Genomic DNA, 22,438 nt, shown 5'->3' with positions numbered 1-22,438 from the left:
CTACTGAAATTCACTTCCAGAACAATTTGTCTGAATTTCCATATTTTTAACCTTTTGTCAAGAACATTATCGTGGGAACCCGTTACTATATCTTGCAGTATACTTTGTGTATGTGTATATATACACACACACACACACACAGTTCTAAATTTTTTGTAGAATTTAATTAATGGCAATGACTGTATACCAAGATCACAAGGTAATTTAATTGCGCAAATTAATACTAATGCGTCCCCAAAAATAATTTCTTAGCAGTCTCATTCAAACAATGAACATTGCACAGACACGCACTAGTTTTTTAAGCAAAGGCAGAAGTCCCCAAATGTTTTTAGTGCCACTAACTCTCCATTTTCATGTCAAGTCGAGGACCAACATAAAAAGCAATTAAGAGATGCACGATAATACGGGTGGCCGATATTAGCTTCACTTTAGTTAACTTTTTCGAGTGTCATCAACCTCAATTGATTTGTGTCGCTGTTCTGGTAACGCAGCCCTCATCTCGGTCACGTGAAATACAGACAAAGAAACCGGGCGTCGTATTGTTTATTAAACTGGGGCTTGATTCGCATTTCAGCAGCAAACAACTTGCTGAGACATTTTGGCCCGGAATAAAAAGTTATGCATACATCATACCAATTGGAGATAACATGATACTACTTTCCGCTAACACTGTCACAACCATTATTCCTCGCCGCTGATGTGAAAAGCATCTATCGGGGTTAGCCTCAAGACGTTGGACGCGCCCGCTAGCTTCTACTGCTCATGAATGAACAGTGATGCAATGCAATTAGCGTTTTTATTTTTTATATTTTTTAAACATCCGTAATATTCATGTTACGGCCGGAACGCGGGAGTGTTAATTGATTTCCTTAAGAAAATACGGACAATCCGTAAGAATTGGCAGCTCTGCATCTCTGAAAACGAAACATACATTCTTTCCAACATCATCCTTGGATGAGACCAGATCCTCCATTTCAGCGCGGAGCAGTTTGCTGCTGCGGTCCAGGTCCTCCTTGACGTCAATTAGAGATTCAAGCTCGCGTGTCAAAGACAACGCGCGAGTCTCTTTCTCACGGGCCTCAGCTTCAGCTCGATCTCTCTCCTCTGCGTAGCGGGAAGATATGTTCTTTTCTTCTGCCAGCATCTGGACACAGAACAGGGTAACAAGGTAAGTAGTTTCTCAAGAACAACCATCGCTGATCAATGATCGTACCAACATTTCAAATGTAGGCTCACCTGGTCAAACTTCTTTTGCTTCTTCTCCAGGTTGGAGACAATTTGTCGGAGGTGGTCCTGATCTACCAGTAAGTCGTCCAGCTCTTGCTGGAGGCGTGTTTTGGTTTTCTCCATTTTGTCGTAGGCTGAGCATTTCTCCTCCAGGCGCTGGCATGTTGTCTCAAGGTCTCTTTGCAGCCTCTTCTTTCCTTCTTCAACACTCTCCAAACAAGTGGAATCCTGCTCAAGTTTCTTCTTGAAGTCTAAAATCTAATACAAGAAAGGTATTATTGCATTTTCGTAATGCAGAACATTAAATAAGCCAAACGAAAAAGACAAGCCGGTGTTAGATTAGGCCTCTTTGGCACAGAAGTAGAGTCGATAGGTTGTCTTGCTGTGACCTTTTCCCCTAATCAAAATTTACTGAATACAAAATGCTCACATTGAAAAAAAAATTGTTCATGTCTACCATTTTTGTCAGTTGATAAACTATTGATTCACTGATGCAGAATGAAAACTCAAACGGTATTGTAGTGATGTCACTATTGAATATTTTTTAGAATCGATTAGATTAATCGGATTCATTTTAATTTTGCATTAAAGAAGCATTTTTCCCCGATTACTGTTTATTAACTAGTGATTGGTGTTTATTTTGTACTTCATATTTGTATAGCGATTTAAAAACAGGGGGATCGGTGTACTATGTTATGGGTTCGGTCATCGTTTCCAAAGTAAAAACAGATGTTTGCAAATGTCTTATATTGATTAAACACAGAAGTTTATCAGGCTAGTTTCATGAAGGACTAAAGAAATCAGTGAACAATTACTGTTGATATGCTGAAATCAAGAGGATTTGGACAATTTTAAATTCAAAAATTGCTCCAAACGATTACTCGATTATTAAAATAGTTGTGGAATAATTTGATATTCGATTACTGGATTAATTTTGACAGCTCTACAGTTTTGTTAACACCCTTTGTTTAATGTCATACCTGAGCTTGTGCCATTTGAAGTTGCTTTTCCACATTTCTTTTGGCGGCTTCTTCTTCTTCAAGCTGTTCTCTTAGGCTATTCTGATCATCCTCCAGCTGGCGCAGACGCGTGCCCATAGACAGTTTTTGCCGTGTCTCTTCCTGAAGTACTTCCTGTTGTAGAGAGAGAGAAAAAAGTATCTCCAGTAGGACATTTAATCAAGGGTAGACATGGTTTTGAAAAGTCTCATGTATCTGATTAAATTAGGAACAGCTTGGAAAAAATATACTACATGCTTGGGAGTATACCTGGACATCCTGGAACTGTGCTTCAAGTGAAGAGTTATCTTTGGTTGCCTTAATTGACTTTGACTCCACATCATTCAGCAGAGCATTGACAGTCTCCAGTTCCGCCTGTGGACGGTTACAAACAAGGGAATACAATTCTGTATATCAGTCACTGTATCAGGCATATTGTTTAACTCGTGGAACATGTAGGTTGAAGAAGTATATCCATAAAGCACTATAGACAAGAGCTCTTCTAGTCTAGCTAAACATGCAACAGCACAAAAGAAGTCAGTTGCATATACCTGCATTTTTGTGGATTTCTCCATTATTTCCGACCTTTGACGCTCACTCTCAGAAAATTTGAGCTGCAACTCCTGAACTTGCGCTTCAGCCTTCTTCCTGCGATGCTCTGAATCTCCTTTACCCTGACTCAAGCTCTGCAGCTCAATGGTGAGCTCGTTCCTCTCGGATTCCAACGCCTGTTTGGCTTTCTCCATCGACACTTTGTTCTGCAGGACGGGTCAATTTAACACAGCAACAAATCAATTGATTAGTTGCTAATGTAATATTGCCCCCCCCCCCCCAAAAAAAAGATAAATGGAGGAATTTGAAGGTCAAATGTTACAATACCCGCTTTGCCTGCTCCAACTGCTCATTTAATTGATCAAAGGCTTGACCATGCTTCTGTCTCATGTCACCCATCTGCTGTTCATGGACTCTTGCTTCATCTTCCAAAGCCTTCTTCATCTGTGCCACTTCTGCCTCACGCTTGGTCCTGGGCAGAGAGAGCACATTTAAAATTGTAAAATAGACTGCTGGTAAGGTCACAGTAATACTAGCCGAGCTAATTTGTGGAGGCAAGATGAAATTATCACGCTCAGACCCATTTTCTTGTGGCCAAGGCATACTAAAAAGGAATGAAATTAATTATTAAAGTGTACTTGTGGTGGTCAGAAGGAGAAATATACATATGGTTTATCAAGAAAAACTGCACCCAAACATGTTTTTTGTGATACTGGTTGTATTCAAGCAAGCTTGTAATATCACCCCGAACATATTTGTCGAGACGCCATGACAGCTACTGCTCGCAGCCATATTTGCCAGCGAGGAGCAAAGCCACGTTGAAAGCCGACCCCAAAACCCCCTTCCCGATTAAATGCGGTATTTTTTTTAATCCAAGTCACTCGCAACTCTCCAGAGTCAATGCTCATGGAAGGAGCCAGCAGGCTCTCCAGCAGGTGGTGAAAGCTGCTGGGAGAGTCATTGGAACGACTCTCCCTGAGATTAGCACCATATACTCCCCTCGCTGTTTGAGTAGAGTGCGCAACATCCTGCGGGACAAGTACCATCTGGCTCACCACCTTTTCCACCTGCGCCAGGGAGAAGGTACAGGTCCATACAGGCCAGAACATCAAGATTGGCCAACAGTCTGTATCCACTGGCCGTGATGCTACTGAACTCTGCCACTCCCTTAATGGTCAATAATCACATACAACAACAACAACTTTGGACTGGTTTGCATTGTTGCAGAATGTCACCACTCCCTTTTCCATTACCCTTCTTACTCAACATTTGACGACCATAATACTTGATTAATGATCTGGTTTTGCACCGACGCACGATGTCATTCTCAGGTATCTGAATATTTCTGCTCTGCACATTCTTAATGACAAGATCCAAAGTTGTTGCTTAGTCTTTGTTGTACTATGGCCTATACTGTGTGGGTTATTTTGTGGGATTTTGCACTTTACCAACTCTGCTGTATGGATGCTCCAAGCAAAGTTTCGTTGTTTCTTTGTGACAATAACAATAAATATTCTGAATCTGAAAGGTCCATCAAACCATAACTGCCGACGACCGTTTGCTGGTGAACGAGATGAGAAAGGAGAAGGTGCTGTCGCATATGTAGGTATTCTCACGCTGTATGATGGCCGGAAGCCGGGTCAGGTTATGTCCTTTCAGTTTAAATAAATAAATCGGCATATATCCAAAAGTCACTCAATTGTAACTATTGAGTGCAACTGGCAAATTACGACCCAAACATGGCAACAAGTATAAAAATTAACAAGTCGAATTATTTTGGTAAATACACGACTAGCCACAAAAATGGGAACGTCAGGTATTTATCAAACTTTACAATGTTTGCTATGTTTCCCCATCAATTCCTCGAAATGTTACTCTGGAAGTACACTTAAAATGAACTGAAAAACCATTATTCGCATTCAAATGGGTTTTAACCTCGTCATGACAGTAAGTGCCGTTTGGCAAGCAGCTTATTTCGGCGCTACACCAGCTATAGACATCTCTATCCATCGATCTGTGTGCTTGTATTCATGTTACCGATTGTATGATTTGGTAAACATTCTTTTTTTTAATTAAGGAAAGCAACATTACAGATTTTCAGTAGAGAGAGAGTTCCAGTGGCGTGGGAACGTGGCTGAAAGACTGTCGCCAAACATTCTGAGTTTGTCATGATTCCAAGGCATGAGCTTTATTTGTATCAACATGATTACCTGAGTTCTTGCTGTGCAGCAGTGGAGTCAATTGTGTCCTCCAGCTCAGTCTTGAGAGCCTCAAGTTCTTCTCCAAGGTCCCGACGCTGTTTCTCAGCTTTGGCCCGGGACTGTCGCTCCATGTCCAAATCGTCCTGGAGTTCAGATATCTGAGCATCCATCTCTCGGATCTTTTTCTGAGCCATATTCTTCTGTGCTGCTTCCTCCTCAATCCTAAAATGTGATGTGCAACAGTTTATGTAGCTGCGCAGACATGATTCCTTGAATATTCCAACAACAACAACAACAACAACATTGCAACTCATGCTCAAATATAGCATGTGCATTTGATGATTTGATTCACAGGTCAATTACTAAAAAATTATGAGCTGTGTCGTCAATAAACACCTGGCTAGAGCAGCCTGGAGCTCTTCCTCCTTTTTGGCTAATTGGGCACGAAGCTCAGCAATCTGGGCCTGCAGCTCAGCAATTTGGTCATGCACATCGGTGTAGTCTCCCTCAAGCTTGCGTCTGTTCTTTTCAAGCTCCTGGCGCTGCTTCTCCTCTCTACGCAGTCGGTCTGAGACAAATTAAAAATAAATAGTCGAGAAGAAATATCTAGCAAAAAACAAAAGTGTTACGGGTCACCCCCATTCTACCTTCAAGGTCTGTGATCATGGCCTCGTGTTTAGTTTTCAGTTTTTGTAGGCTCTTAGATTTCTCCTCCTCTTCTGCAAGGTTGGTAGTGAACTCAGAGATTCTGTCCTCCATAAACTTCTTCTCCTAAATTCACAAATAAGTTTTTTTTTCATATATATATATATATATATATATATATATATATATATATATATATATATATATATATATATATATATATATACACATACACACACAAGAAAGAAAGAAAGAGAGAAAGAGAAAACAAAATATGTACACAAACCTTGTTACGTTTGGCGTTGTGATCATCAAGAACCATGACATCCTCTTCAAACTTCTTCATTTTGGCCTCGAGGCTGACTTTCTCCAGTTGTAGCTTCTGTCTAGCTGCCTCCTCTTCATCCAGCTGTTGCTCCAAGTCCTATTTTCCAACAGAATAAGAAATTGACACTTAATGGGTAACACACAAGCTGCATATCTCATGCTTGCTGGATACAGGATTACAAGTCAAAAGGGGGTTTAGATAAAGTCTCTCACCGAAATATTTTGCTGCATCTTCTTTTTTTCCGATGACATCTGTGACACACGCTCTTCCTCCTCCTCCACACGAGCTTCCAGGTCATGGAGGATCTCCTCTAGTTCCTGCTTCTTGGCAGCCAGGCGAGATCTCATCTCTTCGGCCTCAGCACAGAGTTCCGTTTCTGCCTGAAGCTGTTCCTGCAGGGCCATCTTCTCGGCATTCAGCTACATAAAAAAGTGAGCACAGCATTAAATGTGATGGGAAGTGGTATCTTTTTCTCCTCAAAGCATTTCTCCAACAATAACGCGTTTCTTAAATTGTGATTTTACCTGGTGATGTTGGCCCTCCAGCTCCTGGAGCTGCTGTTGCATATATATCTGTTTTTCCTTCACTTTGATCAGTTCGTCATCCTTGGCCAGCATCTCCTCTTCCTGTCTGCTGACTTGAAGCAAGGGCTTCACCTGAGGAGGAATGCTTGTTGTTGAAGTGTATACAAAATCTTGTGAAAAGGAACAGCCTGCAAAATATCAGTGAGAAATAATAGGACAGATTGTTACCTTGGTGAACAGCCTCCACCACTGCCAGTTTCTAAGTTTGAGATAAGCAGCACAATTCCTTTGGATCACCTTCATAGCAGTCAGCTGCTGTTGTCGCTTTGCAAAAGCCCTGCAAAAGGAAAAAAGAAAAGAAAAAGTGATTACACAAGAGAAATGACTCTACAGATATACTTTTACTAATTTTATAAGAGACTGTAAAGATCTGCTATGGAGGGCTGTAATTACGGAAATGTGCGTTTTGCGCTACCTGCGGGCCAAATAGCCTCTGCACCAAGCCTGGAAAGTAATAATAATGTCTGTGATTTTCATGTCTCGCTCCTCCTCCAGGTGAGCAAGAACTCCGGCTCTGAAGAAAACTTTACTTTGGCCAATCCGGTAAAGATTAGGGTCCAGCTCCAGACTTTTGATCTGACAATAAAAGAAGCACATGGATGTATTTTATGCAAATCTTCAGTGTGAAGATTAAACAGAAAGTAGAACTTTCTTACCATAAGCACACAAGCCTGCTTTCCATCCATGAAGCCTTTGGGAATCGCATTCGGAGTGAGGATTTCATACCTGGAAGAAGAGCAGGTGATATTGGGTATAGTCACACCACCAGACTAGAACTAAGAAATGTAGAGTCAACATTTGGCTACCTCTGTCTGAACTCTTGGAAGATAATTCGGTTAGGAAAGCCTTGTCTGCAGATACGGATACCCTCCAGAACACCATTACATCTTAGCTGGTCCAGAACCAGGTGAGGATCCAGTTTTCCTGCCTGGTGAAATGCAACAAGGATACACAGTATTCAGCAATCTGACTATGCACAATGGCTTACGTGCAAGTGTGTTTCGGCTTCTGGTACCTTTTTCTCATGGTTTGGGATGATGCAGCGGACAAAGTTTGGATTTGTGTTCCTCAGAGTGGCCATGAGCTTGGACAGTTGCTCTTTGTAGAGCTGGCCCACAGTGCGGAACATGCCCTTGCGTGTCTTAAAAGCGCCTGGCATCTCTGACATGCCAGAAACCTTATCCAGTCCCACTATGCGGTCCACTAAAGAGACGGCAAAAGACAAACGCATCAAACAGTTACTCAAAAGGGTTCTATTGAATAAGGTGAATGCTGTACAGGGCCAATTTCAACAAGTGCATGACAAAATGCATCTTCCACTCCCTCTTGGTAGACAACCACCCAGAGAAAGTAGAGGATAGAGAACTCAAAACAACACCACACAATAGATGGGATGCAGATTGAAACCGAGGGGAAGTACAATCCAGTGACGTGTGAAAGGATTACAATCACAGAACAACAGGAAGGGCAAAACAGTGCAGTGGGTGAATGTCAACTGTTCACACAGTAACGTGAAAACTATGTGTGGCAGTTTTGTAGATGTTTATGTGCATTGCAAAAGTGACACTCATTGCAGTGGACATTTATTTTTGTGATGACCCAACAAAGAGGAAAAACACCAAACCCATGCAGCATATACCCATTTCTGCAGTAACCATGACCACCACCAGGAGTCCCATACAACACTATTACATGGGAGAGGGAAAGGGAGAGTTCAATGATGGAGTAACAAGTGGTAAGTTGAAAAGCAGTAAAGCTCAGAAAAAGCTTCAACATTTCGCTGATCTTACTTAAACTTTCAGTTACAGCACAAAGCAGGTTTTGAGCACTGAGGAAAACTTGATGGAGCAAACGGCAAAAAAAACAAACATTTGTGTGCCAAACAGTAGGAATGACAGGACAAGAAAAAGACAAGGGGGAAAAAAAAAACCTTGTCACCTGAATCTGAGTGTAGAATAGGAAAACGCTGATAAAAATAAGCTCTCTGAGAGTTCTGTACCTCTGAGAGCCAGCAAAGACATTTGGGTAAAATATAAGACATACAAAATGAAGCCAAACAGGGGAATTTGAAGGAACAGATTTGAGAAAAAAAAGGTAAAAACACAGACAGTAAAAAGAAAGAAAGTACTGTGAAATGAAAACCGTAACAACAACAACAAGCAAGAATTTGTAACATTGCCCACAAAAACAGAGAAACGTGACTATGGAGAGTTGCTTAAAAGAAAAATATTGATGGACAAACTATCCCTTATTCAGCAATATTTGCATTGGTTAATGCCAATGTGATCAAGAACTAAGTATTTATTGGTGACTTGATTCCACTAGTTTTGTTATTGCTAAAGTAATACAGCAGCTAAAATCTATATAGCATAACTTGGAATATATTTATTTTTACACAAACAGTTTAGCTGCTAAATTAATGTGGACTATATCAAATGCGTGGTAGTTGTGTCATGAGGCTAGATTACTGGCCAAGTTATGAAAAAGTGTCAATTGTCTGTTGGGCAATAACAAAAATAAAATTTCCCCAGACTTACCGTCCTTCCAGAGTTCTGAAACAAATTTGTCCGTTGACTGGTTGAGCAGTGAGGCAACATTGTCATTCAAAGGGTCCATGTTCTTCATCAGCCACTCATCGGCTTTATAGTCGACCTGATGAGTAAAATAATTTTTGGGGGATTTATAACTCTTAAAAAAATAAATAAAAAAAAACTAGCAAGTAAAAACCAGTAGTGACAGCAAGTCATGATGACAACGACTAAAGAGAAGAAAGAGGGAGGGAGGGGGGGGGGGATTGGTTGGTTGGAAATCAACATTTCTGCCTTCTCACCTTGCCAGCATAATGGATAATACTGAAATCTGCTTCATCCTTCAGTTTCTTAGGCTTAAAGAACTTTGGGTGGGTGCCTTGCTCCTGGACCACTTTATCTACAAAGGTCTTGTCTGTAGCTTTGGGAAACCAGCACTCCTCATCCAGCAAAGCTAGAATACCAGGAGGGCTGGCCTGCACACAGTGAGGAGAGTGTGATGTTAATATATTAAGTTTATTCTCATTGTACACAGCCCTCCAACTCACAGGTTTCTCAATAAGTTCGATGCAAGGTTGCAGGTCGAGACCGAAGTCAATGAAGCTCCATTCGATGCCCTCCCTCTGGTACTCCTCCTGCTCCAGAATGAACATGGTGTGGTTGAACAGCTGCTGCAGCTTCTCGTTGGTGTAGTTGATGCACAACTGCTCAAATGAGTTCAGCTGTGGAAGAAAACAAAAATGATAAAAATGCCCAATTATTGCCTCGATTTTTAACAGGTGTAGTACCTGCATACCTCAAAGATCTCAAAGCCAGCAATATCCAAGATGCCAATAAAGGAGGCTCCCTGTCTCTTGGTTTTGTCCAGGGCTTTGTTGATCCTCATAACTAACCAGCGGAACATCCTCTCGTATGTGGCTTTAGCCAAGGCCTCCACAGCAAATTCCGCTTGCTCCTGGGTCTGGGCCTTTTGGACATAGTCTCGACCCACCTTGATCCTGGGTGAGAGGATGGCCCTGGTTAAGTCTGTGACATTCATCCCCATGAGGTGGCAGACCTTCTGGGCAGCTGCAAAATGGAGCAGAAGAAATCAGATTCAAAAAGGGAAAAAGTGGTGAAAACAACGAAATACAGTAATGTATACATAATCAACCTTTAAAATGGCTGTTTAGTGCTCTAACAATTTCCAATCTATTACCAGAGAGTAACTAAATGGGGTTGAAAGGTACAGCCTACCTGTGTTGTCAGGCATGGAGGCCTGGTCAGTGTGACGCTCCTTCTTGAAGCTCATGTTTCCCAACTGCAGCACAGAAGCCACAACCTTCAGCATGCCTACACACAGACACAAACACAAACACAAACCATAAAGTATCCAGTAACAAAAGACAGCTTATTCGAAATAGTTAACCAGCCTCACCTATCTGCTCATCCTCTGGGATACTCATAATCCTCATGGCATCCATGGTCTCTGCAAAAAGGTCCTTGTCCTGTTGTCCGGGAATTGTAACATTTCCATTGGAAAGGAAACGGTAGTAGTTGTAATTTTCAAGTAGAAGCTCAGCTAAAGAAATTAGATCAGTGAGATCATTAGAAAAGGAAGACATTTGCGGTGCTTCTTGGGAAATGATTTATCTTTGAAATGACAGTATGGTCCATACCACGCAATTTATCTCCAGCTCCTGTGAGAAGGTAGTAAAAGATGTGGAATGTCCGTTCCTCCCTGGCCTGACGAATGGCACGGGACTTCTCCAGCAAATCTAACAATCAATCTGTCAAGGGCAGAATTTCACATGCAGCCCCGCCAAAATGATATATATTTTTTTTTAACATGACCTAATGGATATTAGGGTGTGAGAAAAACAATATAAAAAAAATAATTATAAATAAATATGGGTAAATAAGGATACATGTTTCAATATTTGCACCAACAATGTAACCGTTGACATCAAAGTTGATCCTGATGAATTTTCCCTACACATAAAACAAGACAATTACTTCAAGTGACACATTTTATCATGAACACAACCAAACATAGAGTATCTTACAAATCTAGATGAGTTGTCATTTTTGACTGTCTTGGCATTTCCAAATGCCTCTAGAATAGGGTTTGCCTGCAGAAGCTGCTTTTCCAGCTCCCCCTGATGGGAAACAAGAGCAAGGACAATTAAAAAGAAAACATTTTCCACATTATTAGCAACCTGGACAGGGTCACTATGTTTTTCTTATTAAAAGTGGACATTTGCTGGGGCAGTTTAATAGACTATTTCATTTCATATTGTGTAATACACGTATGCTTTTGTTTTGCATGGACCTTTGTCTGCAATAAAGATTACGCTAATAACATATGGGAAAAGTCAATAGGGATGCCAGACACATACAGTATACAGAAACAAACACACAGAGAACCTCAACCACCATCACCACAGCGGAAAGATCCAGAACAAACAAAATGGACATATTTTCATAACTTTTACCCATTTCATATTTGTGAAAAGTCTAGCACAGAAAGGTCATTTAGAATGTTGAAAACTATTTTCTAGCCCCAAAAATTTGAATTCTCCAATTTTTAAAACACTATCATTACTTATTACTACATATTAACACACCTCCCGCCCAAAACAAAACAGCAGACCAAAAATAAACTGATTTCAACCAGTGACACTAATATTTCAATTCAAGTAATGTCTGTGGTACAAGTAATGAGTGTCTGCTCTGTCTCAATATGGTGACTGAATAGGTCCGTCTATTGGTTTACATTTAACAAAAGTTTTTATCTGCGGGTTATGTTAGACAAAAACATTTTACACGTCACAAGTTGCTTAGTAATTAAATGCATCGACTGAGAAATGACAAGGAAACCCTGGACATGGAATAAAACATTCGGACAAAAGCACGCACCGAGTAGCCACACAAATCCTGGAAAATTCAGCCAGGCAAAATTTTGCCTAAATTCAGCTATCAACTCCCCACGTAAAAGGTAATGAATTGCAGTTATTTACTTTGTAAGGGCTCATCCTCCCCACCTATCCTACAATTGTCTGGCTGAATTTTTTCACAGGAACACGTACAGCTCCCACTAATCTGACAACAAACTTCCTTGGGACTTCCAATCAGCTTCAGTAAGTAACCTCTCCCACCCCATCTGTAACTCAACAATTCCCACAGCAATGTGCTCCAATGAGGGGAAGCCGCAGAATGGGGACGAGGAAGTGGAGGAGGGACGGCGATGACAGAAGCAGGTGGGGAAGAAAAACAAATAAAAAGGGGTAGAGTTAACTCACATGTGACAGGACCGAGCTGCTCTGTTGATGGGAAGAGAGAAATATGACAACCTCAAAAACGATGGACACTGATGTGGTTTTGCCTGAACCACAATGGGTCAAATTCTGCAGCGTGTATCAAAAGCCTGGAAGGCTAAATAGGTTTTCTAGTGCAGCCAAATGTACTTCTTGATTGCAACAGTTTCATTTCTCATGCGAGATGCCATAAAGTCAGAACCCAAACATAAGCGATGTGAAACACATCTGGTCTGTATAAAGTGTCAAAGCGCCAAGACTGTTTATTTCAGCACAATTGTTTGTAAAACATGTCTTTCCCTCGTGGTGGCTATTTTCTTTGCCACAGGAGTTTTCAGCACAAGAATACAAGGATGGAGCAATGAATGCTACATAGCCTGTTACGACCCACATACAGGTAAAAACCATAGAATGTGCAGTGTGAAGCGTTCAGGGCACAATCGGAAAACTATTTTGCTATACAATATCAGCCACGGTGTATGCATGGTCGTTAATTAAAAATACATCGCGTTAAAGATTGATGTGAAATCTGAAGGGAGTATTTTGAACAAGTTTGATGTATATGAAGAAAGTTGAGGGATGACTTACCTGATCTTTCTTAGTCTTGTGAGATGAGGCCACATGAGCCAGATATTGGATCACCTTCTTGGTGTTCTCAGTCTTACCAGCACCAGACTCTCCTCTAAGAGCCAAACATAAAAAGATCAAACAGTTCACAGTCAAACTGAAATACTGAACGTAACATAGCAAAAACAATGAGTCAAGTAATGAGGAACATTTTTTGACAGGAAAGGCCTTAACGTGAATTATCTGTAACTCACGTGCAGAGAATGGACTGATCTTCACGATCTGCAAAATTAGTGGAAATGAATAATTAGGTAGACTTTAGTAAGTACCATATAGTGTATTATGCATGTGCAGCTGGTTTGTATCACCGGAACACCCTGGCCACAAAACAGGAAATCAACATCCGCCTTCTTACAACTGCGAAAGATCCTGCTGCTGTGTCTGACAAAGCTAATAACAAACTGCCTTGGGTAAAACATAAATGCTCTTCTGGTTCAAAACTTGTGATGTGGATAAAAATAACATACTAAAAAAAAAAACAACGCGAATGGATGGCATGGCATTTGCAAAGTGATGCAAGTTAAGTTAGTTGTGTAATGGCAAGCGAGAACAGTTTTGGCAAAAATAACTTCAGTAGTGATGCGAGAACCACAGGAGAGATAGGATCTTTAAGCAGATGTCACAAATATGTAGGCCATGTTTAAAAGGTTAGAGGTGTATATGTAAGAACACATACACATGCTGACGGCAGAACTTTCTGCAGCTTTTTCCTTATATTTACATTCAAGAGTCAACATTCACGCTGTATCTTAGAAGTGAGTCATATCAGAAGCTTGCCGTTCATAGCTATATGACTACAAAATGTAGTCACTTTTACTCAAAACTTTGCAACCAAACTTAACGGCGGCTTTGTTCTCTCTTACACATGCAAAACTCGGAAGCGCGGGTGTTTGGGATGTTGACTCACCCTGCATCATGCTTCTGTAAGATATGTCAGTAATGGCATAGATATGGGGTGGCATTTCATGTTTCTTCTTTCCCTTGTACATGTCAACAATCTCATCGGAGTAGATTGGCAGGTTCTTGTAGGGATTAATGACGACACAGAATAGCCCAGAGTATGTCTGCAGAACAGAAAGGAAAACGGTTAAAAAAACCCGCTCAAATGGGGATTCCAGTTAGCCAACACTTAGAAAATAAGTTATTAAAACCATCTGTACAGCATTTATTGAGCAATTCATCAGCATGGAGTGAAATTGATCATTATTACACATTTATTTCATGTTCTGGATCTGGACCTGCTTTCACAACAGAGCGGAGGTTCTCATGAACTCAGCTTTGGTCCTCTCCTATTATTTAATGTCAACCCCACCCAGTGACAAGTTCAAAATGAAGGGCAAGTATTGTATTGCATTGAAAATGAGCACTGCTACAGTTTGTGACCGATTACTAGAGTCTTATCTAAAATAAATTGCGGATCATTTCTGATTCAAGACTAACATCAAATGCACACTTTAAAACCACAAAAGCATCAACATCCAAGTTTCTCTTTCTACTTGTACCAGAACAGATTTTTAAAAACATTTTTGGTTTCCTGATTCCTGTGCTGCCATTTCAAGTTATCTGTATCAGCCATCTTTCCCTCTGGGAAGCACAAGCTCTCCCATGAGTGCCTATGCAGCCTGGAGGCACTCAAACAGACTGGAGCCACAACCTCAAGCGCGAGCAAGGGAGGGAAAACAATGGTCATACAAACCAAATCATTCAGAGCCCAGGACGTGGGGATAAACACAAATAATGAACCTCAATTATAATGTTATTTGCATTTCATGCCCATGTATCAAACACTGCATCCTGCTCAGAATCAACAGCAGCAGGCTTGGTTGAGGAAATGGTGATGTAGTTTATTCCTATGAATGGGCAACTACAATATAACAAACTCCCCAGGAAGTAATTTCTTCAAGATTCTGCTGTGTTTCTGTGGGAAATTTGGTGCATGAATGTCTAAGAGCATACACTGGTGGTGCCATAGGCCTCTGATGTTGGCTAACAGTCTAGTTAAGTCATAACATGTAGTATGTATGGGGTTGAGGTCAGGGCTCTTGACGTTTTACAACACCTAAGTCATCCAAATCACTTGCTTTGTGCATCGAGGCGTAGTCATGCTTGGAACAGAAGAGCCCCCCAAATTGTACCACAAAAGTTCTAAGCATACAATTGTTCAAAATACATTTATGTAAGGAGGGTGGTATGTATAGAGGCTTTTGTAGTACATTTCTACTAATTCATTCAATCCTTTGGGTGCATCAAACTCACGTATATAAGTCCAGAATAGTATCTCTCCTTCAGGTTGTGCAGCACTGAGGCTTCGTTCAGGCAGGTGAGCTCAGCCATGTCTTCCACCTTACTAAACTTGGGCGGGTTCATCTTCTGGATGTCATCCTTGTTCACCTTGATCTTCTTATTGGAGTCTGCCAATTCAATAATGCACTCGTCGCCTCGCTCCTCCTTCAGGGAGCCAGCCTCAAAGCCCAGGCGCTCTGAAGGAACCCATACTAGCTTCTTGGAGGCCCAGTCAGCCTGTGCCAGTGGGTTGTTGATCAGATTCCGGTCTGCATACAGAAACTTGCTTGGGTCTGCCATGGTAGCTGTTTCACACACACACAAAAAAGAGAGAGAGAGAGAGAAAGAGTGGGGTTTACTGTAATTAGTTTAGTAATATAGAATTTAACGTAGTATTACCCCCAATTTTAAGTGAAGTCTTGCCATGAAAATCTTTGCTTGCCTTCTACTTTCACATGCAATCTTTGAAGAACGTAAAAGGTCACAAGTGATGCAATGCACAACAGGAAATGCCTGCTTGAGATAGGTCAGCTCAACATAAAACAACTGTTTCAGGTTGATGTTATAATGTCTGATTGGTTTAAGTTAAATCAATGAAAATCATCGATGACCCCTATCCATATGATTCCGATACGTTTTTTGGTGGCTTGAAGAGTAAGGATCACTGGCAATGCCAACCTATTACATATACAGTTGCAATAACCCAAACAGATGCTAAGTAAAGCAGTCCACAAGTTATAAGGAGTCTATTGGTACTAACCCATATTTCATATAGCCCTACACCCTTAAAAGGTCATAAATAGCAACCCGTTGACAGGGAGTGCTGCGGTTCAACTTCAATAGAAAGTGACTCGACAAGTATTTCCAGTACAGAAGGAAACGAAGGCTGTATGCTTAAAGCAAGCAGTAAGTGAACTAGTGCAGAGTCTCTTGGCAATTGCTTTCACCATACATTGGTGTACCAGATTTGACAATTTCAGCTCAGCATTTTCCCAGCACTACTAGAGTTGTTGCCGATTTCAGCACTCTCCGACCCGCATGGCCAGAAGAGCAGCCTCCCAGCAAATTTGCATGATTATGCCCATAAGCAAAACATGGAATACAACACTAGAGGTCCCATGTAACAAAGTATAGTGATAATTACGTCCCAAAAGAATTTTGGGCCAAGATCGTAATCTCACATTGCAAAACGCTCCAGTGGGACATTTCCTGTTGCCAAATAAGTGTTCAACAATACATTACAATACACTATTTTATTAAAAGAAAAAAGTGCGTCAAATTGGGGAGAACATTTCTAGTGTCAAGTTATTTAATTACGCACTGAACTTGGCCGTCCAACAGATGGATTTCAAAAGTCACAAACGCTCCAAAATACTCTGTACCATGAACTTAGTATGTTGAGATTCAGACATTTGGTTTAATGTAGTCCTGAGAGTTATCTTCAGCAACCCACAAGTTAAAAAAAATAAAAAGCCTCATCTGTACTGTAACTCAGAAAAGGCGACAGACCCTTGACGTTTCAAAATAGGGCATTTTCATTTACTAGGCTTGCATCCGTTCCACTACATTAACCCTAATCTGTGAGAAAAAGCAGAGAGAGCATCATTCTTCTCATGACCTCTACCCCGGCTCCCCCTATCCTCCCAATAAACCTCCCCAGGCCGCATCTGAAATCCATCATTGCTGAAACTGCCTCCAAGTCCAACTCTTGTTGGACGCCTGCAGCCTATGAAAGCGAAACTGGTGAGTGGCGATGCTGTCATTCTCTGTTGGTTCTGTACCCATTTTCTGGGCTTTAGGACACACTTCTATCTCTCCACAAGACTAGCAACCCCCACCTCCCTACACCAACCAACCGCTGCTGTTTATCCAGTCTTTTCAGGGTCGCATTCCTGCCATACTCACCCTCTCGATCAGGGAGAGACAAATTCCACAAATGTCTGTGCTTTATCCGCTATGCCTCCTCCCTACCTCCCCGTCTTAGACCGTTCTTTTGCACTTTTATTTCAACACATACATCAAGTCATGGCTTCAACAACTTTATCCATTTTATTATTACCTCACAGCTTAGCGAAGGCACACCTATCGTGAGACTGCATGGGCCAAATAGACGTGAACATCCTCACTTCTGTTGATCTACTTTGACTCCTCAAAACGCAGTCATCATTCTGTGGGAGGACTGCATCAAATGCACAATAGCCAGGGTGTATAGAGGATACAGTTGTGCTTGTAGGGGTTTGTAAACTTATGAGCGCACTGTATGGTGAGGAAAAAAGGCTTAAAAATAAAATCCATAAAATCCAAAATACTGTGGCAATTGTCTTGATATAGTCAAAGTAGAGATGAGCATGTGAATTTTGAATTTTTCTATGTATAGTATTTTTGTTTCATTAAGAGACATTCAGCCTTAGCACATTTACAGTTGTGCTCACAAGTTTGACAAAGGTTATGTAAACTTTCAAGCGCAACTGTATGACTTATTTTACTGAAGTTGCTTTCCTGTTTGGCAAAAACGTACTGAAAAAGGAGCTTATCCGAACTCTGCCTTTGCTTTAGCTTACTATGTTTTAAGTATGTAAAACATGCAGTAAGTCACAGTCAATACATGGATATAAACATTTAAATAATCAGTTGCTGTATTTACAGGTGCTCGTAGCCCGAAAATTAAACAATTGTGTTTGGTGGTTACTTTGAGTCAATTCCGGTGTAAAAAAAAAAAAGAAAAGAAAAAAGAAAAGGTTGCTGTAACAATGTTTTGGTGCCCTTCTGTTCTGTGTTGCAGCAACATTATATGCATGCATGCATATAAGAGTCATTCTGTTGTTTTCTACTGCACATGCTTGACACAAAAAATTCTGTGACACATTTCAAACACATCTCCAGAGAGTGCCTTAATACGAAAATAGCTGACAGCTAATTTGACCAGGGCTGCTCTACATTGAAAAGGAGGAATAAAGTGCCCCTATCAGACAACTGTACTGTAGATGTGGACCTTACCCCCAACTGAAATTGAGTTAGTACAGTAGCCAAAACTGTCAGGAAACCCACCCAAACATAATTGTTGCCTAAGACAGCAGCCTTCCTGTTGTCACGCCCTACAGATTGCACCAGGAAACGTGTTTTTTTATAAATATAATTTACAAATTCCTTGTCAGCTTGCCTTGCACCGTCAAGTCCTACACCCATGAGATTAAAAGTGGTTCAGAAGGTTACTTATTAACTGAATATATGGGATTTGGTAGGACTCACTGATCGAGAAACCAACCATTAAAAAAGAAAAAGAAAAGAAAGACAGAACGTAGGGAAGGTATACAACATGACTTACAAACATTTAGGTTACTATACTACAGTCAAATGAATGGTGAAACTATAAAAGAATAACAATAGAATAGCAGGAGGAAGTGAGCAAAGGCCAACTTAGGAAACCAAATTAAAAGACTACACAATATCTACATGAGCAACAAACAAAGCAGGACGTTGAGAAAATGTGTGAGAAATAAATCAAGCAAAAGCAAAGTAAAAGGCTCCTGCGCATTAAATGGGTTCCATTTGCTCCACTGAGATGGCAGGTCACCATGGGTATGTAAATGGAGCCCAAACATCCCATCAGACTCATTCCTTTCCGCCTCAGTTACTTCCTGAGTTACTGTAACAAGCAGGGGTCGTGATGCCTTCCAACATAGCACAGAATGACCATGTACAGTCATATTGGTGAAAAGTCCCATCCTGCTCTTGTAGAAAGCTACAGGGTAGTGTCAGATTTACAGGCATATTAATAGCATAACTAAAGTGTCAATACTGCTGTGTTCCCAGCAACTTACATCATCAAATCGATGACTATCCCTTTCTTGTCTTACTATCGATATTTTTACACTGATGTCTGATTTGTGGTTCTCATCATTAGTACATTACAGCTCTACACATCTCCCATTGGCACCCTGAAAGTGAGGGCAAGATGGGAAAAAAACACAGGGGAAGAAAATGGAAATATGACAGAGAAAGCCATTTTGCCATTTGTGGAAATTCACTGTACAGAGATTTGAAGGGTAGATGGCATTTTCTTGGACGCACTGAACTACTTAGTAAATGAAGACTTTACTGGAAAATGACTTTGCTGCATAACAGCTCTACATCCCTTCCCACATTCCTCCAAAAGTAAGACCACTTGAACGGTAAGCTGGCAAATGCCATCAACATTAAGTTCAGTTTCCACCAAGTAGCAATTGACTGTGCAATTTCTGTTCCTTCAATTTCACAAGGTGTCAAACCAATCAATTCCTGCTATGCCACACCACTTTTTGGCACACTGTTTGGGTGCCACACCCAGCACTTCACTTAGACAACTGTATCATGAACAATAATGGGAATGTAAGCAGATCGATCACAAGACTAAGCAATAAGTCTATTTGAGTAACTTTTACTGCATACTTTATTATACAATTAGTTTAATAATCGATTATTCTGTCAATTATTTGATTAAATGCTGAATCAATTCATTCTATCCATATTTCTATCCTTTCTTATAAAAAAATAGGGCATTATTTCTAATCAACAGTGCAGACAAGGCACACATGATTGAGGTACTGGTTTGGACTGTAATGTGCAGTGTTAAGGAAAGTGGGAGGGGACGCTACACTGCCTTGAGTTGGCTGCAGGCTGTAAAATACGAGCTGTGGGTGATCGTTTTTTGGGATCGGCAATGATTGACATATGCGGATCATGACCGGTGGCCGATCGATCAGAGCACCACTATAGAGAAACAATGTGCTGTAATAGCTCAATTCACTGATCCAATCAATAACGAATTGCGAGACAATCACAAAATATGGAAAATATCGGCCAAGATATAGCAGATTACATATGGAAAGTCTAACTATAAGAAAACAAAAGTATTTTGTTTCCAGAATTACATGCCAAATCTTATTTGACCGATTCTTAGTGGAATGTTGTATTAGAATGATGTTCAGTAGAATTTACACAACGCAACTAATGCCATCCAAGTTAGATGAGACTTGAAAACCTAGTTTTAAAATTACAGATAAAACCACTTCCTGTTCTGATTGCGTAGTTGCCAAGAGGGTGTTGGTCTAATAAGGCTCACTCCACATAAAATATATTGCTCTCTGATTATGCCACTGAATACACAAGTGACCAGTTATTATTTAACAGGAGCTAATGCAATTGTAGAAACCAACTGTATTGGCCTTTATAATAAATTAAGTATCCAAGAAAGCTCATGAAAGAATGCAAAGGGGATTTAGAAGCACCTTTTTTGTAAGAGGAACATCTTAGCTCGACTTCACTACCCGAGCGCTTTATCCAACTCCACCCTTCTGAACTATTGTTTTGGACTTTAGCCTTATCACCTGCAGCCTTTATCTGGGCTACTCCCTATGAGTATGCGAAGAAGGCATACAGATGAGTGTTGTACTATCATTTGAACCCTCGTCTCATTTAACAAAGCGCTCAGACCTCATTCAGCTGACACGTCACATCCAATGGAGTCAGAAACAAGTCTCGTGATTAAGCATGCTTTCAAAAGTTCTGCATCAGCAGAGGAAGTATTGCATAATCGCCAAAAGTAGTAACCACTTCAGAACATGGAAGTATGCCAGGTGCCCTCATATTTTCTTGGACAGTTAGAAAATGGTGTCAAAGTATGTGCAAAACCTTATCCAACATCACCATCTGAATCAGGGGTCACCAACATTGTGCCCACCAAGGACCACGAGTAGCTCGCGGACCGGTTCTAAAGATTCCTCACTTACCAGATATGGGACATTGTGATTTTAACACTATTTTGCACAGCCCCAGCTCCCTGCGAGTTATGGCTAGCTAAGTAACATGGATAAACACAATGCGGAGCCGCAATTTCAATTTGCACCTGATGTAAACGCAGCACAAGCCACTAATCATCGCCTCCGTGGTAGCAGATAAGCTACATTTCTGACTACTACCACAAAATGAAGACGTGGAGAAAGATGGAGAAGCCATCGTAATAGTTAATAAGCAAGCTATCATGACAGGCGGACAAAAATACAAAAGGAGAAAATAAATTTAAAAAAGCTACACCGCCACATATGTCAGCTGAGAGGATGGGGCTAAGGTTAAAAGTATAGTCATTCATTCATTCCTTTTGATAAAATAACCTTTATACACGGTATAAATTGGCCTTGATTAGTTTCATCAGCAACAGCAATAGTGGATACAGGAAATAGAAAAATGCAAGCAAGAGAAGACATTTGTACAAGTACAGTGCACCAATAAAGACAAAAATGTTATCTATGTTTAAACTTTCTAGCCCAACCCCAAGGTATCAACAATGTTATTTGTTTGCAAAATAGAGTGCCGAGTTTTAATTTGGATTTTTGTGATTAGACTCGCTTCCTTTACTACAGTTGAAACTCGGCAAAGGCTAATTTATCCAGAGGTACAGTCAGATTATTTTGGTGATGGTATGTTGAAATCTCTCAAACTTTGATTCAAGCTACAACTGCATGCACCAATACAAGATTAATGCCATAAATGTGTTACAATACTGAGGCAATAATTTATTATCAATTATGCTTACACAGTAATGTTTGTGTTGTACAATTCAACAGTATGCACAATTCTTGACAAAATGCTTAAAAAAAAAAAAAAAACTTTCTGTAGGTCTCTTATCTCAGAAAAGACATTCCAAAAAAAAGCATAGGGCCGGAGCAATCTTTGCTGCTAAGAATGCACAACAGTGTGGCTTTAGTCAGGGCAAACATTTCCTGGAATTGTTGTTCTCTTTTTGAACCATACAGGTGTGCATTGTGTCGGGGAGGATAAAGGAAAGAATGGGCTGGCCTAGAGACGAAAAGAAGCAAAAAACAAATGGAGGGGAAAAGCCAAGGGTGAAGGAAACAGAAGAGGAGAAAGGACCAATACAAGGAAATGCAAGATCAAAAACACAGGTGTCAAACTCAAGGTCCAAGGCCAAATCCGGCCCACGAAGGCAAATCATGCGTCAACTTTATGTTTCTTGCTAAAATATCCAAAGTGCAAATCGCCTTTACTTTTAATATTGTGATATATTGCAAGCATTTTTTGTTACCCATCTCCCATTTAAAATAAATTGAAAATTAGCAATTTTCTTAACCGTTTTTTGATGAAGCCGATCTACGACCCTATGTCGTGTTTAG

General features: G+C 40.6%; 1 protein-coding gene across 2 annotated transcripts in view; it reads right to left on the bottom strand.

Annotated features, from left to right (window-relative positions):
* Window positions 1-22,438, bottom strand: part of LOC147184292 (myosin-9-like) — a 31,725-nt gene that overhangs the window by 5,595 nt on the left and 3,692 nt on the right. The window contains exons 2-32 of one of the 2 annotated variants that reach the window (XM_086067596.1): window positions 15,243-15,574; window positions 13,894-14,050; window positions 13,181-13,208; window positions 12,948-13,041; window positions 12,345-12,365; window positions 11,109-11,201; window positions 10,971-11,034; window positions 10,722-10,820; window positions 10,481-10,624; window positions 10,300-10,395; window positions 9,860-10,131; window positions 9,612-9,785; window positions 9,366-9,539; window positions 9,073-9,187; window positions 7,551-7,738; window positions 7,342-7,463; window positions 7,192-7,261; window positions 6,951-7,111; window positions 6,704-6,812; window positions 6,476-6,607; window positions 6,164-6,370; window positions 5,910-6,047; window positions 5,626-5,749; window positions 5,375-5,546; window positions 4,988-5,200; window positions 3,105-3,249; window positions 2,777-2,983; window positions 2,496-2,600; window positions 2,208-2,360; window positions 1,237-1,485; window positions 932-1,144 (exon numbers count right to left, since the gene is read on the bottom strand). In XM_086067596.1, coding sequence (XP_085923722.1) covers window positions 932-1,144; window positions 1,237-1,485; window positions 2,208-2,360; window positions 2,496-2,600; window positions 2,777-2,983; window positions 3,105-3,249; window positions 4,988-5,200; window positions 5,375-5,546; window positions 5,626-5,749; window positions 5,910-6,047; window positions 6,164-6,370; window positions 6,476-6,607; window positions 6,704-6,812; window positions 6,951-7,111; window positions 7,192-7,261; window positions 7,342-7,463; window positions 7,551-7,738; window positions 9,073-9,187; window positions 9,366-9,539; window positions 9,612-9,785; window positions 9,860-10,131; window positions 10,300-10,395; window positions 10,481-10,624; window positions 10,722-10,820; window positions 10,971-11,034; window positions 11,109-11,201; window positions 12,345-12,365; window positions 12,948-13,041; window positions 13,181-13,208; window positions 13,894-14,050; window positions 15,243-15,569 — 4,566 coding nt within the window. In that variant the 5' untranslated portion in view covers window positions 15,570-15,574. The remainder of the gene's footprint in view (window positions 1-931; window positions 1,145-1,236; window positions 1,486-2,207; window positions 2,361-2,495; window positions 2,601-2,776; window positions 2,984-3,104; window positions 3,250-4,987; window positions 5,201-5,374; window positions 5,547-5,625; window positions 5,750-5,909; window positions 6,048-6,163; window positions 6,371-6,475; window positions 6,608-6,703; window positions 6,813-6,950; window positions 7,112-7,191; window positions 7,262-7,341; window positions 7,464-7,550; window positions 7,739-9,072; window positions 9,188-9,365; window positions 9,540-9,611; window positions 9,786-9,859; window positions 10,132-10,299; window positions 10,396-10,480; window positions 10,625-10,721; window positions 10,821-10,970; window positions 11,035-11,108; window positions 11,202-12,344; window positions 12,366-12,947; window positions 13,042-13,180; window positions 13,209-13,893; window positions 14,051-15,242; window positions 15,575-22,438) is intronic. The other variant, XM_086067604.1, reaches the window with a different exon arrangement.

The sequence above is a fragment of the Leptonotus elevatus genome, chromosome 1 (genome assembly GCF_054856555.1).
Source record: "Leptonotus elevatus isolate MCC_2025b chromosome 1, RoL_Lele_1.0, whole genome shotgun sequence".
In the NCBI taxonomy this organism is placed as follows: domain Eukaryota; kingdom Metazoa; phylum Chordata; class Actinopteri; order Syngnathiformes; family Syngnathidae; genus Leptonotus; species Leptonotus elevatus.
Note: the sequence above shows the minus strand (reverse complement) of the source record. Positions and strands in the feature narration are given on the sequence as shown.